General features: G+C 34.6%; 2 protein-coding genes across 2 annotated transcripts in view; one reads left to right on the top strand and one right to left on the bottom strand.

Moving 5' to 3' along the window:
* LOC107749781 (diacylglycerol kinase theta-like) overlaps positions 1–1,881 on the top strand; it is a 39,045-nt gene extending 37,164 nt beyond the window's left edge. The window contains exons 22-25 of the mRNA XM_016564955.1: positions 1,028–1,128; positions 1,231–1,377; positions 1,459–1,570; positions 1,780–1,881. Of these exons, the coding sequence (XP_016420441.1) occupies positions 1,028–1,128; positions 1,231–1,377; positions 1,459–1,570; positions 1,780–1,881 (462 nt within the window). The remainder of the gene's footprint in view (positions 1–1,027; positions 1,129–1,230; positions 1,378–1,458; positions 1,571–1,779) is intronic.
* Positions 1,882–5,188: 3,307 nt separating this feature from the next.
* LOC107749766 (zinc transporter ZIP8-like) overlaps positions 5,189–14,339 on the bottom strand; it is a 9,910-nt gene continuing 759 nt past the window's right edge. Inside the window, exons 2-8 of the mRNA XM_016564936.1 lie at positions 12,962–13,121; positions 11,045–11,214; positions 10,349–10,471; positions 9,438–9,560; positions 7,411–7,600; positions 7,065–7,249; positions 5,189–6,024 (exon numbers count right to left, since the gene is read on the bottom strand). Of these exons, the coding sequence (XP_016420422.1) occupies positions 5,875–6,024; positions 7,065–7,249; positions 7,411–7,600; positions 9,438–9,560; positions 10,349–10,471; positions 11,045–11,214; positions 12,962–13,121 (1,101 nt within the window). The 3' untranslated portion in view covers positions 5,189–5,874. The remainder of the gene's footprint in view (positions 6,025–7,064; positions 7,250–7,410; positions 7,601–9,437; positions 9,561–10,348; positions 10,472–11,044; positions 11,215–12,961; positions 13,122–14,339) is intronic.

Below are 14,339 nucleotides of genomic sequence, written 5' to 3'. Positions count from 1 at the left end.
TGTCTTTGCTGTCATATCCAGATCAGGAATATGGTCCGGTTTTGGATGATTTTATTTTATGGTGTAATAGGATGAAATTAGATTTGAATGTGTCAAAAACGAAAGAGATGATCATCAATTTTAGTAAGAAAACACTTGCACCTCAAAGGGTGGTCATTAATGACACACAGGTTCATGTAGTGGAGGAATACAAGTATTTAGGAACGATTATTGATAATAGGCTGAAGTTTGATCAAAACACAGATGCAATCATTAAAAAGTCACATCAAAGATTGTTTGTGCTGAGGAAGCTGAATTCTTTTAATGTACAGAGAGTCATTCTCAGTACTTTTTATAATTCATTTGTTGAAAGTATCCTGTCTTTTCCTTTATTTGTTGGTTTTCCTTATTGTCTACAAAGAACAAAAATCGTTTGCAAGGTATTGTTAATATGTGCTCAAAGATTTTAGGTGTTCCCTTGCGAAGTCTTACATTTTATTATGAACAGCAAGTGATGAGGATGGCACATAAAATTATAGGAGACTGCACACACCCTTTGAATGATTATTTTAAGTGGATGCCTCTTGGGCGACATTTAAGGTCAATTAGATGTTCCACAAATCGGTACAAATTTACATTTGTGCCTGAAGCAATACGTTTATGTAATAAATTTAGTTGATTTAGATGATTTATTTAATTAATTAATTTAATTAATAAATCCCCCCCCCCCTCATATTTGGTGTATTTTGAGTATTTGTATGTGTGTGTTAAGTGTTGTATATGTGAAGCACCATGAAAGTCTGAATTAATTGCCCCAAGGGGATTAATAAAGCTCTAAACTAAAACTAAAAAATATATAATAAGAAGAAGAAGAATATACAATAATAAGAATATAATAACTAATTATAATTTTCATTAAACTTTCTATTTATTTATAATTTTGTAATGCTTTTAGCTCTGCTTAGGAATTTTCCACTGCACACATTTTGCAAGGTACTAGTGTGAAGTGTGAATCAGTCATAACAGGGTTTACCTGTCTGTGTTTTAGATTGTGCACATGAATAATTATTTTGGGCTGGGAATTGATGCTGAACTGAGTCTGGACTTTCATCATGCACGTGAGGAGGACCCAGACAAGTTTAATAGCAGGTGACTATTGTTATTTTACCTCAAATGGGTGGCCGTGTGACTCACAGTTAAGGTGAGAGTGGTCTGTGTTTAGGGATTTTGATTTTGTCATTGTTCTTGCAGGTTCCACAATAAAGGTGTGTACGTAAAGGTGGGCCTGCAGAAGTTGAGTCACACACGAAACCTTCATAAAGACATCAGCCTGCAAGTGGACAGAAAGGACTTGGAACTGCCCAGTATAGAGGGACTGATATTCCTCAACATTCCCAGGTAAACACACAGTGGTAGTAAAGACGCTTCCACACACCTGAGTTTGTTGTTGAAGATTAAAGCTGCTGTATGTGTGTCTAGCTGGGGTTCTGGTGCTGACCTGTGGGGCTCAGACAGTGACTCTCGGTTTGAGCGGCCCAGGATAGACGATGGGATGCTGGAGGTTGTGGGAGTTACTGGTGTTGTGCACATGGCGAGTTCTTTTTTTTTTTTTTACAGTAAAAAAAACAAGGAATCACAAAATACCGTAAAAACAGTAATATTGTGAAATATTATTGCAATTTATATATATATATATTTTTTTTAATATATTTTTAAAATGTAATTTATTTCACCATCTGTTAGCCTTCAGTTCTATTATAAATTTCTGTGTATTTAAAATGGCTACGTTCTCTATTTTAGGTGTGCATGCTGAGAAAGTCCAAGACCAAGCAGAAGAAACAATCAGGCAGTTTGAAGGAAGGCCGTTCCGACAGTCCAGCTCCCAGTGACGGTGGGCAGTGACAAAACGCACAAACACTGCATTGACAGCCCTTTACTGTCACCTTGACAACTTTTCTTTTAGTCTGTCCTCTGTTCTTTGTTACATTCTGGGTTGGTATCGATGCTACTTTAATTACTTTAGCTGACCTATTACATATTACGCAGACATCTCTATCATCTCATAGTCTGTAGCGTTCAAACGCCTGTCTGACAATAGCACTGCAGTCTGTTACTCAGGACTTTAGCTGCCCTCGGCCTGTTTTTGCCTTAGATTCATGCTGGTGTAGATATTTTTATTGGTTTTATTTTGATTGCCAAACTACATCTTCTTTTTAAAGCGAATATTGTCTTAAAGTAGTCCATCACTGAAAGGCTACGGCACATATTAATAAGCAACCAGTATTTAATCACATTGTGTGCATCACAAATGCCAAAAAATACACTTTTGTGAACATCACCAAGTTAAGATTATCACTCTCCTTTCTCATATGGCGGCCTTTTTGGTTTATGGTGCATACTGTGACTCACCTGGTCATTTTTCATCTTTATAATTATTGCCTTTAATGTCTTACTTGAAGTTTATTTGCAATAGCAGCCCCCTAGTAGCTTTCTACAAGTATCTGAACCAAATTAATGCAGTATAAATGTATAAACAACTCCATTAAGAGCACATTTGATTGTATAAGTGGGTCAGGGAGAGATTATTGTCTTTGTATATCAGTTTTGTAGCTTTCTCAGCTGTGAGACTGTAGGCGCAATCATGCGCCTCACCAAAACGTGACTCGTGAGTAAACAATTTGGCGTCATCACAGCCATTTTGTAAAAGGCGGATAAATATTAATAGCTTTTCGAACATGTGTGGTACCGACAAATACTGTGAAACGCTTAAGAGTTGTGGATTTTACGAAAGATGAATGTTTGTAAATTCCGTGCGATGTTTGTGGACACATGCACCACTTTTGGTATTAAATCGTAATATAATGCTGTACGATACTTGATAAAACATTCCATGCAAGATTACGTAGCATATGTGGTATTTAACATGGTGCCAGTTAGTGTAACTGGTCATATGAACCTTTAAGCCAACGTAGCTTTATCATGTTCTGGTGAAAGCATTGATTTGTAAGTAAATAAATTTGTTACTGTTATCTGACAAAGTAGACAGTCGTGTAAGCTACTCATCCTATTGTAAAGCTAAAACTAAAGGCGAGCGCAGTGCTATAATATACTGGCTAGTGTATATGTGGTTTCTGTACAGTGACTGGTCAGCCCTGGATTCATGAGGCTGGCCTTAGATTGTGTATGTATGATCAGTTAGACTCTCCACTCCCCATCAGTCTTGCATTATTGGCAGGCTGTTGCCCTGAAAACGTGCTGGATGCAGGGCGCAGCCTCAGCCACCTATAGGACGACTGTCTGACTTCATCTACCTCGTCTCACCGGCACACATCACTTCGAGAATCAAGTTCTGCCAAGTTCTCCCAAAGACTTGCACTTGCCTTTCATCCTGCACTTCATGGGTTGTGTCTGGGAATATTCGGAACAGGTCAGATAGGTCAGGTTAGATGCCATATTGAATTTAAGAGATGAAAATGAAGCTGTGAGGGAGAGACTTGCAGTCTTTACCATGGCATGCACTTTATAAAGATCCTATATCATGTCATTTTTCACAACTCACAACTTTCAAAACTGTTTTACGGAGTATTCGTTTTTTTCGGAAAGAAGTTTCATCAGCTAAACAGTCAGCATGTTGTTAAAATCCATTGAAGACACTGTACTTGTGTCACTCACAGCCTCGTTTTCATCCCTGGCAGAAATTAATTATGGCGCTTACCTTATGGTCTGTGATGATGAATATGAAAATCTGACCAAGATTACACAGCACTGCATCTTGAATAAGAAAAAAATCAGCTGATTTGCAAAAAAGACTTAATATTAGCTAATTTGCTCAAATTTGAGTTAAAAAATATCACAAACTTTCCATTATGTACAGTTTTTCACAAAATAAAATGTTCAAATCATATATATATATATATATATATACACACTGTATATATGGCTGACTTTGCCTCAATAAACCCCTAATTTGCTGCCTATTAATAATTAGTAAGGTAGTTGTTAAGTTTAGGTATGGGGTATAGGATTAAGGATCTAAAATATGGTCATGCAGAATAAGGCATTAATATGCGCTATAAGTACTAATAAAAAGCCAATATGCTAGTAATATACATGCAAATAAGCAACTGGACCTTAAAATAAAGTGTTACCAAAATAAGAAATGTTACTTTGGATGAAATAATATATATATATATATATATATATATACACACTGTATATATGGCTGACAATTGAACAATAGTTTAACCTGACTCGAATGAAGATAGGAACCATGTCTTTGTGGCAGTTTTTCTGCTGATTAAGGGATAATACAAGACTTCTCCTTATAAATGTTCGTTGAAAGCAAAAATGCCACAAAATGCAAACATTTTGTTAGAAAGTGTGACATGCTATAGCAAAACAAACACTGTTTTTTGGAGTCAGCAGCAGCACCCCACAATTAGTATGAAACAAGTATTAGCATTCAGCTAATACGGTGCAGTCCTGTGTTATATATGGTAAGACTAATGGTTTAGGTCTCAGTGGCTTTTTAAAGTTCAAATCCAAGATGAAGATGCAGTCTTCTCTCGCCGATTCACCCTCTCTTGTGTCGATGTGTACAGTGGTGATTTTTCTGCATTAGTCGTGCCTGTTGCCATGACAACCCGTCGGGGTAACGTGCTGCTCTGTGGTGTGGTTTGGCCCGAGCTCTGCGTTTAGTGCCTCATATAAGTGCTTCTAGAACTTCTGCGGAATTGCCGTATGTGTGCGTTTAAGTCATTCTGTTTGTTCTGCTGGTTCAGTGACTATGAAGTAGAACCGTGCTGTTCTAGCCTAGGTCTTATAGAGCTGATGTGCCTCCTGATTGGTTGAATCGCATGAAAACACGTCCCATTTCACCCCAAAAAATCAAAAGAAAAAAAATCTAAATAATTATATTAAATTAAAATTTTAGGACCATTAAGATTTTAATTTTTTCCATTTTTGACATTCTTTTCATGACAATTAAGCACTTCTTTGTTTTGTTTTTTCTTTAAATGTAATTCCCACTGGTGATTGTCCTTAGATCCTCCTTACTGTACGTAATGCATTACTATTTTTATTTGATTTTTAACAATTACTACAATTCTGTATAAATACTTGACAACAATACCTTGAAAATAATGACAAAACCACTTTAAGCAAAGTATCATTTCTTATTTCTTTTGATTTTAGAATGAAATATGACCTTGTTTTGTGAGATTCACCCAATAACTTTGTCCAGTCAAAACTGTTTAAGATATTTGACCTCCTGGTGTGACTTAAGTTTTCTGATTACTTCTTGTAAAGTGGGTTTAATTGATGTTCTGAGATCTATGTAGATGTATATTTTTGGAGAGAAAATGTTTTTAATTTGATCTGTAAAGATATTGCACTGACTGTACTGTTTTAAAGATGCTTTTAAGTGTACATTGTGTTTAATGAATATTAAATAACTAAATGTATAGATATGTCATCAGCTGTATAACAGATGGATGTGTCCAATGAAAAAAAAGACATACAATTTGGACTTTTTAATACAATTCTGTTCTGTCTTTTTATTTTGCATGATTTTAGAAGTTCCTATTGTACAAAGTAACAAACTTGATCATTCAAACAGCACCAAATGTAAGCCATAAATCACTCTCTGCCTTCTTATCTACAAAACATGATTAGTAGGTCAGTTATTTACAACGGTATAAAATGGCTAGAATTATATATATTGAGAATAATCAGCTTATACAAATCATCAAATTATTTTACTCCTAATGATTTTCGAGTTTCCACAGTATAAATGATTTAAAAATAGTATGAAGTAGTATCTTCTCAAATAAATAGCTTAAATGAGAGAATGATCTGGAATGGGCACAGAATTTAAGGGCAGGATGAGGCGAGGGCTCAGTCCAGGCTAATGTTCCCACCATACAATGTGATGAGAAGAATCATGGCAAATCCTGTCAGCATTCCTGCGTTCTGGATCGCAAAAAAAATGATATCGGTCTTCATGCTCTGCACTTGTTCACTAGCAATCATGTTCATTTCAGGCAGCTATGTGTGAGAGAGAAAGATGGTCAGTATTTGCTCCGCTAACACAGATTTATGTTCCATTTAGGCATTAAAAGTGGAACCAAAGTCAGTTTCTCTTCATTTTAACCTGAAATAAATGAATAATAATGCAATAATGAAGCAATAAATTCTGACAAAAATGGTAATATAATATTTCTTATTTAGCTCAAATCATGCGGGAAAAACCCTAAATGCTATAAGTAAAAAGTATTGCATTGAAATACTGTTCCATTCACAAGTTTAAGGGCCAGTATGATTTTTAAAAAAAAATGTTTTTAAAAGAAGTCTTTTAGGCTCACCAAAGCTGCATTTATTTGATCAAAAATACAGTAAAAACTAAAATATTAAAATAAGTGTTTACTATTTTATATATTTAAAATATATAATTTATTTATGTGATGGCAAAGCAGCCATTACTTTAGTGTCACATGATCCTTCAGAAATCATTCTAATGTTCTGATTTGCTACTCAAGAAACATTATTACGAATGTTGAAAACAGTTGTGCTGCTTAATATTTTTTGTGGAATACTTTTTTTTTTTCAGGATTCTTGAAAAAGAAAATTCAAAAGAACAGAATTTATTTCACTACAAATAAATAAATACAAATTTTTAAAAAAGTGTTTTTGTCTTGTTTTCCCGTACAAATATCTAAAAATGTATGGTTATGCTTAATCCAAGAAAAAATATCTGCCAGTGGGGTAAGAAAAAGACACGATTCAAATGGAAAACATGCCATTGGCAGATATTTTTTCTCATTTTGATACATTATTGAGAAAACAAGACTTAATATCTCATCATTTTGTTTCTCAAGTAAATGTCATTTAAGACTGTTTGTTTATTTGTACTGGAAAACGACAACTAAGAAAATCATTTTTGCAGTGTTGAAATAGAAATCTTTTCTAACATTCTGAATGTCTTTACTCTCCCTTTTGATCGATTTAATGAGTCATTACTGAATACATTTCTTGATGAATGTGATAAATCGTTATGTGCTGTACTTTCTAACCCACACTGCTCTTACCATATCAGCCAAGGAAATGTAAAGGAACATGCCTCCAGCAAAGGCAAAGATGATGCTGGGGGCAAAAGTGCTTCCCAACAAGATGCCCAGGACCAGTCCCACGTAGCAGGACATAGCAGACAGCAGGTTGAAGAAGACGGCCTGTGGAATACTCAACCCTGCGTTTAGCAGGATAATGAAGTCGCCTACAGGGGGAGACAGAACACAAATGTGCTTCACATGTTTTCTTTGTTCCATTAAGGTCAACATTCAAAGGGCAGTAGTCATAGAGGTCGTTTGGCGTAGGGGTTAAAGGTCAGAACTCACAACATTTCCAGTTGGGTAAAAGAGTCTGCATTTCTCTTACCCAGCTCATGAGGGAATTCCTCACAGACGATGGCGATAGAAGTGCTAAAGCCGCTGAGAATAGACACAGTGAACGAGGCGCCGATGGCCAGTCCGTCAATGAAGTTGTGTAGAGCATCGCTCAGGGAAATCATCCATGCCACCGTCTTTACGCTGGCCAGCTGTCTTCCTCTGAGCCATCTGCAAGACCGCTGCAATGACGTTCACGTCTAAATTAAAACCTCATTTCGTACTATAACAACATTACTGTACCCTCTTGAGCTTCAACCCTGGGTTCATATTTCAAATACTATTTACTTTTAGCCCCGAGGTCTAACTTTTTGTATTGTTGCATGGTGCTCGTGATGTAGGTCAAAGAGCAGAAGACAATCTTGTTTCTGCTGGCAGCTGTGACAGATGAAAGCAAACACAGCTGTGTGTGTCTCTACGGCTGGACTGTAAGTTGCACTGACCTGTACACTATGAACTTCTTAGCTCTGTACCAAAAAAACCTGCTTTTTAAAACTCCGAACACTCTAGTCATGTCGTGTTACATGCTAACGACACTTAAACAGCTGACTGGGGGATTTCAAATAACTGTATTTGATCTTGCTGAAGGAGAACTGCTATCACATGACCCAAGATTCTGGTTTAACCATTGACCACAGTCTGATGTTATAGTGTAATAGCCTGGTTGTCATGACAAACAATTAGTATTTATCTCTATTTGATAATGACACTTTCAAGTAATCTTAAATTGATTACTGTTGTGATAATCAGTCTTTAAAGATATCAAAAAAATTAGAGGTGTTTGCTAATCCAAGCATTACGGATATAATTGCTTATTAGCATTTAAATTTGGTGCATAACTTTTCCTGCACAGTTTGTGCTGCAGACATTAATGTTCATGTGGCTTGTTGGGGAGAAGGCTACACAAAAGTAAGCACAAAATCACACACACATTCAAGGAGGTTCCTGAGCCCTTTATAGAGACCAGACTATCATAGAGACTTGAGGAGGTGGGCTCTTTAAGAGCATGCAACCACCCAGAACACCTTAGCAACCGCAAAGCAATTCGTTGGCATCCTGTTTTCGCATGGACGAGCACCACAGAAAATGTAAAAAAATTAATTTCTTTAACTAGTTTTAGCTTCATTTCAAGTGGGAATGGCTGGCCTATTTATATCTTGTATTTATATCTTGTATTTATATTTATATTTACACTTCCTCTCAAAAGTTTGGGGTTGCTAAGATTTTTTGATAGGTAAGATGTTTTTGAAAAAAGTGTCTTATGCTTACCAAGGCTGTATATATTTGATCAAAAATATAGTAAAAAAGTAATATTGTGAAATTGTATTGCAATTTAAAATAATTGTTTTACATGGATTTTCAGCAGCCATTACTCCAGTCTTTACTTCTGTATTATGATTTGCTGCTCAAAAAAGAACAACAACAACATTTCTTATTATTATCAGTTGAAAACTGTTGTGCTGCTGTTGTGGTATAATATTTCTGCTATAATATTTTTGTGGAAACAGTGACACATTTTTTTAGATTTGATGAAGTAAGTTAAAACAGCATATTTAAAATGAAAATATTTTTGTAACATTATAAATGACTTTACTGTCACTTTTGATTTAACGTGTCCTTGCAGAATGTTTTAATTTCTTTCATAAAAAAAATAAAAAATAAAATCCTACTGACCCCAAACTTGTGAACAGTAGTGTATTTAATTTACCCTTTTTTTATATTATACTTGGATCAGTAAGCAACCATCTAGAACACACTAGCAACCACAAAGCAATGCGCTGTCATCCCATTAGCAAGTTTTGCATGGGCAAACACACACTGAAAATATAAAAAATTTACGTAGTTTTACTATAGTAAATTTATCATTTCAAGTTTTAACTTCATTTCATGTGGGAATAAATCAGTATCTCCCAAACTGTTAGCTATTTTTATACTGTTTATGTAACGTATGGCTATATTTACACCATTCACATATCTCTTGGCATTATTTGTAGTTTTGTGAGACCTGACCAGTTGTACCTGCTCCACTGGAGGGTCAAAGGTTATGCTGGCTTTGTCGCTATTGGCAGAGTCCACCGTATTGATGACGCCGTTCTGTTGGATGCTCACTGAGGGCTGGAAGTGACTGTGTCCGTGGCCGTGCTGAGGTTCAAAAGTGAATCATATGATTACTGTATATGGTTTTAAAGAACATACATGCTAATACACAACATATCTGACATTTACCATTAAGAAGCACGGCCATTTGCTTGCAGTTCAATTGGAATTATATATGTACCACCCTGAAGGAATTGTTTTAGCGATAATTACCTGCTGACTGTGCACTATCCTGCTCATTATGCAACTACTGTATTTATCAAATATGTTATATTGGTTTGAGTACAAATATTTTATTACATATGAAAAAGATTGCATAGTGACATATCATTTTATGAGACTATTTGACAGCAGAATGCTGTGACTGACCAATTGGAATCAAGTATTCCAGAGAGACGTGTAATTATGCATTTTACTATTGTAGATTAGTTTTAAATTATTTAAATGAGTCATATGATGCTGCTAAAAAGAACATTATTTGGTGTATTTGGTGTAATGAAATGTGTTTATGCGGTTTAAGGTTCAAAAAACACATTATTTTCCACATACTGTACATTATTGTTTCTCCTCTATGCCCCGCCTGTTAGAACGAGCCGTTTTAGGTAGGCGTGGTTGACTCTTAACTTTTATAAAGAATATCTCTTTGGATTTGAGACTTTAGTCTTTGCAACTTTACAGATCTTCTTTATGCACCAAGAGCTTGTAACACTCCAAAGAGAAAGGAAAAATTGAAATCGCATCATATGACCCCTTTAAAGACTACAAAATCAATAAAGATATCACATGAATTGAGTTCTTAATGTTCAGTCTTCATAATACTGAGATGAACCCACCTCATGTTCTGTTTTCAGGACTATCCTCAGGATTTTTTCAGTGACGTACAGCGCATAGAATCCACCAAAGATCCCAACAGCTTGGAAAATGTAACCGTCTGCTTTTGGGTCAAACCCAAAGGCCTGTTCAATCAGAGGAATTAATCATGTAATCATATGTCTTTGAGCAAGTTAAACCAGGTAGATACCCAGATAGTTCCCCGTGTACACATACACATTATTAGTTCAAGTTAAACTGCAAACCCAAAATAAATATTTCAAACATGTAAGGCCTATTCATTGCAAAACGAACATCACGTCATGCAACGATCAAGAAATGTCTGCAACGTATGCACTTTTCTAGAAAATAAGCCTGAATTAATAAGTCCAGTTCAAAGAGCATTTTGCATTTTATAATTGTGTAATCACTGTAAGCATAAATAATCTGCATCAGCATCATGGTGCTGATAAGACAGCAATTAAAGATGTGAAATGGTAGCTTGTCGGTTGGAAGTTGATTTCAGGGCTTCTATGAAGCAAGAATGAACCAGTGTATAGGTTGCTGGGTTCATAATCATGTTGTGCCACCAATGTGACCGTCAACAACCTCTTAGAAGACTGTCCTAAACTGACCTAGATGACTTGAAGAAAGCTTTCAGAGGACTAATGCAAACTTTGAACAATGAAATTAAACGGAGAAATGGAAAAGCATTTCACCTCAGGAATAAACTGGAGAGCAGCATTGGAGAAGAGTGTGCCTACAGCCAGACCTATGAAGTAGGAGAGCACTTTTGGGAAGTAGGGCTTTTTAGTTACAGGAATGAGAGTCAGACCCAGCAGTGAGGCCAGATTAATGATGGTAACAGCCAAGAAGCCAAACCCCCATACTGTGTGCAGAAAGAAAGGGGAAAGCTCACACAGCTAAAATTAGACATGAAGGTAAATCACATTTCACCTCAAAAAAAAGAAAAGATTTTTGCTTTGTGACGTTATTCTTTAAGACAACTAATCATAATTGTCTGTAATTTTCCTTATTCTCAACAGTGATTTTCATTACTTTATTACAGTACATTATTACTCTATTATACTGATATACAGCATTGTTTTAAAAAAAATAAGAAAAAAAGCAGTATAAAAATAATATATGTACAAAAATATTAATTCATGTGGTGTTTTTTTTTAAGTTTAAATAAAGAAATTTGTGTTTTGCAGAGTTTTTTTTGCTTTGTGACTTTTATGACATTTTCATTACTGTAAACCAGTACGTTTTTACTCTATTATAGTAAAAGATTTTATTGTTTTGCATCAAGATAAGTGCTAGAAAAACTATTATAGTTTATTAATAGTTTGAATTGTTTTGTTTTTATATTTTTTGTTTTAATTTTAATTTTAGTTAACGTTTTAGTAATTTTTGTGTTTTTGTTATTTTTATTATTAGGTTTAGTTTTTTAAAATAAATATGTCCATATAGTTTTTAATAGTTTTTATTTTAATTTTAGTTAAATGAGTACATTGTTAAACTAAATGAAAATGATACATTTTGCGTTGGCAACTAGCCAAAAAAGTTTTTATATATTTTAGTTCAGTTAATGTTTATTCATGTTTATTTTATTTCAAGTAACACATTTTAGTTAAGTAACTAATGGTTTTAGTTTTAGTTTAGCTAACAATAATAACTCTGAATGAGAATATGTATTTTGCATAAAGAAAGATTTTTGCTTTGCAACATAATTTTTAAGACAATTAAACAATTGTCTATAATTGCCATTATTCTCAATACAGTACATTTGTACTTTTATAGTAAAAAATACTGTTTTTTATTTAAATAAGTTAACAATTTTTATTTAAATTAGCATCAAATCTGTACAAAAATAGCACTAATACAAAAGTTGTGTTTTGCATAAAGGAAGATTTTTTGTTTTGTGACATTATTTTTAAGCCAATTAAACACATTTGTAATTGCATTTTTCTCAACTGTGATTTTTATTACTGTAATAGAGTATATTTTTATTATAGTAGTTTTTATTTAAATTAGAATCAAATCAATACAAAAATTGCACTTATACAAAAAAATACCAGTTTAAATAATATATAATTTTTTTCTTCTGAGATTGTTTTGCATTAAGTTAATGTAAAGTTACATTTTGCATAAAGAAAAAAAATTGGGACATTTTTAAAGGCAATTAAACACAATTGTTTGTAATTGCCATTATTCTCAACAGTGATTTTCATTACTGTAATACAGTATATTTTAATTATAGTAAAACATATACAGTGTTGTTTTTTATTTAGCTATGCATAAAAGCAGTACAAAAATAGCACTAATACAAAACATACTCATTTAAATTATATAGCCTATAATTTTTTTTTTTTTTTTCATCTTATGAGGTTTGCATAAAGTTGAGATGAAAAAATACTTTAATTGCCATGGTGAATTAATATAAAGTATACAACTTTATATTAACTTTATATAGAAAATATTTCAGGTGGCAAACTTCCCATCATTCTCTGCCATTCTTCACACTGAGAGGATATGAAATTTAAATGGATGCTGGTTTACATAAGAAGAAAGGTCTTTGACAACTGTAGACTTGGAAAGTTCAAATATGAAGTATTCAGCAGATGAAGACTCACCACGAAGATCAGTGTCACTGTGTAGCGGAGGTTCAGCTGAACAGGGTGGCAGTACAGCTTGGTTGAGCAGAGCCGGGCAGACAGTGACCAGATGTTCCTCTGTCAGATGAGAGAGGTTCTGAAGCCCATAGTGCACCAGAATATCTGCTCCAGACACACACTGATAAACAGAGACAGAAGTCAATGAGACAGGACTAAGAATGACAAAACTAATCCAATTATACAGTTTTTGTGTAAGCTCTCTAATGTGTGGCATGTGGGTGATTCTATAATTGGAGATACATTTGGCATTGCAGAAAGTTGAGAAAAAATTTTTTTCAGTATCTTATTGAAAACATATTTAATTTTAATAATTCAGTGCTTGCCAAACACAAGTTACTTCCTTTTTTTTACTTTTAATGAAAAAACAGATGTCTTTATGGTATTGTTTGTCAACTCTGTTACGGACATATTAGCCAATGTGTAGAAATAACAATAAATCATAGCAGGAAAAATCCTTCTTGTTTCATTAGACAAACAGTCCTTACATTCCATCACTTGAAACTGAGATAATATTTCACCTATGCATACCTTAAAAATTAAAAAAAATACCTATGTCTTCATAGAACCGTCCACTTGGAGCAAATATTTTTCATCTGAAAATGTATTATATACAATATCCAGTTAAAAAAAGTAATGTTGTTGAAATATTATAAGGGTAAAAAAATAAATCAATAATGTTTATTAGATTTTAAACAACAATTTTATTGTTTTTTGTGAAAATAGTTCATAAACAGAGTTGACCCTTTAAAGGTGCAGTAGGAGATCTTGGAAAATTCTAACTTTAGCCTGATAGCACTGAAAGCGAACATCCCACCCTCCCTGCAATCGCCGTCCAAAGCCACGCCCCCTGAACGCATATACGCTCACTCACAGATCAGAATACCAGAGACAACATTCCTACAATAGGCTACATCAATGGTTCTCAATTCCAGCCCATGTTCCAAAGTTAAATAAACTTCAATGGATTTCCACCGCTCAGGGAGTAGGGAGCAATGAACACCGTGTTATCATATCGATCGGAACACAGTTCATACTTCTAACGAGCTGGTTATCTGAATCGGGTGTGTTAACTAAGCGAGACATGCGCGAGGACTGGAATTGGGAACCGCTGGGCTGCCTACATCATGTGTCATTCACCGGTGAGAAAACTTTAAAAGTACTACAATACCAGGAAGGAAGATCGGGTTGTTGATGTTTGTCTGCCATTCTCACTCTGTCTGCACAGCGTACGTGAACGCGCTGATGATACATTGACAGGCAGGTAGGAAAGCCAATTAAAACACTCGGACCTAGCGTTTTGATTGGACGAACATTTCTTGATCCTACGCCTTCCACA

Source organism: Sinocyclocheilus rhinocerous, unplaced genomic scaffold (genome assembly GCF_001515625.1).
Source record: "Sinocyclocheilus rhinocerous isolate Xijiao unplaced genomic scaffold, SAMN03320098_v1.1 scaffold860, whole genome shotgun sequence".
Taxonomy (NCBI): domain Eukaryota; kingdom Metazoa; phylum Chordata; class Actinopteri; order Cypriniformes; family Cyprinidae; genus Sinocyclocheilus; species Sinocyclocheilus rhinocerous.
The sequence above is the reverse complement of the archived record's forward strand: the minus strand, read 5'-3'. Positions and strand labels throughout refer to the sequence as shown.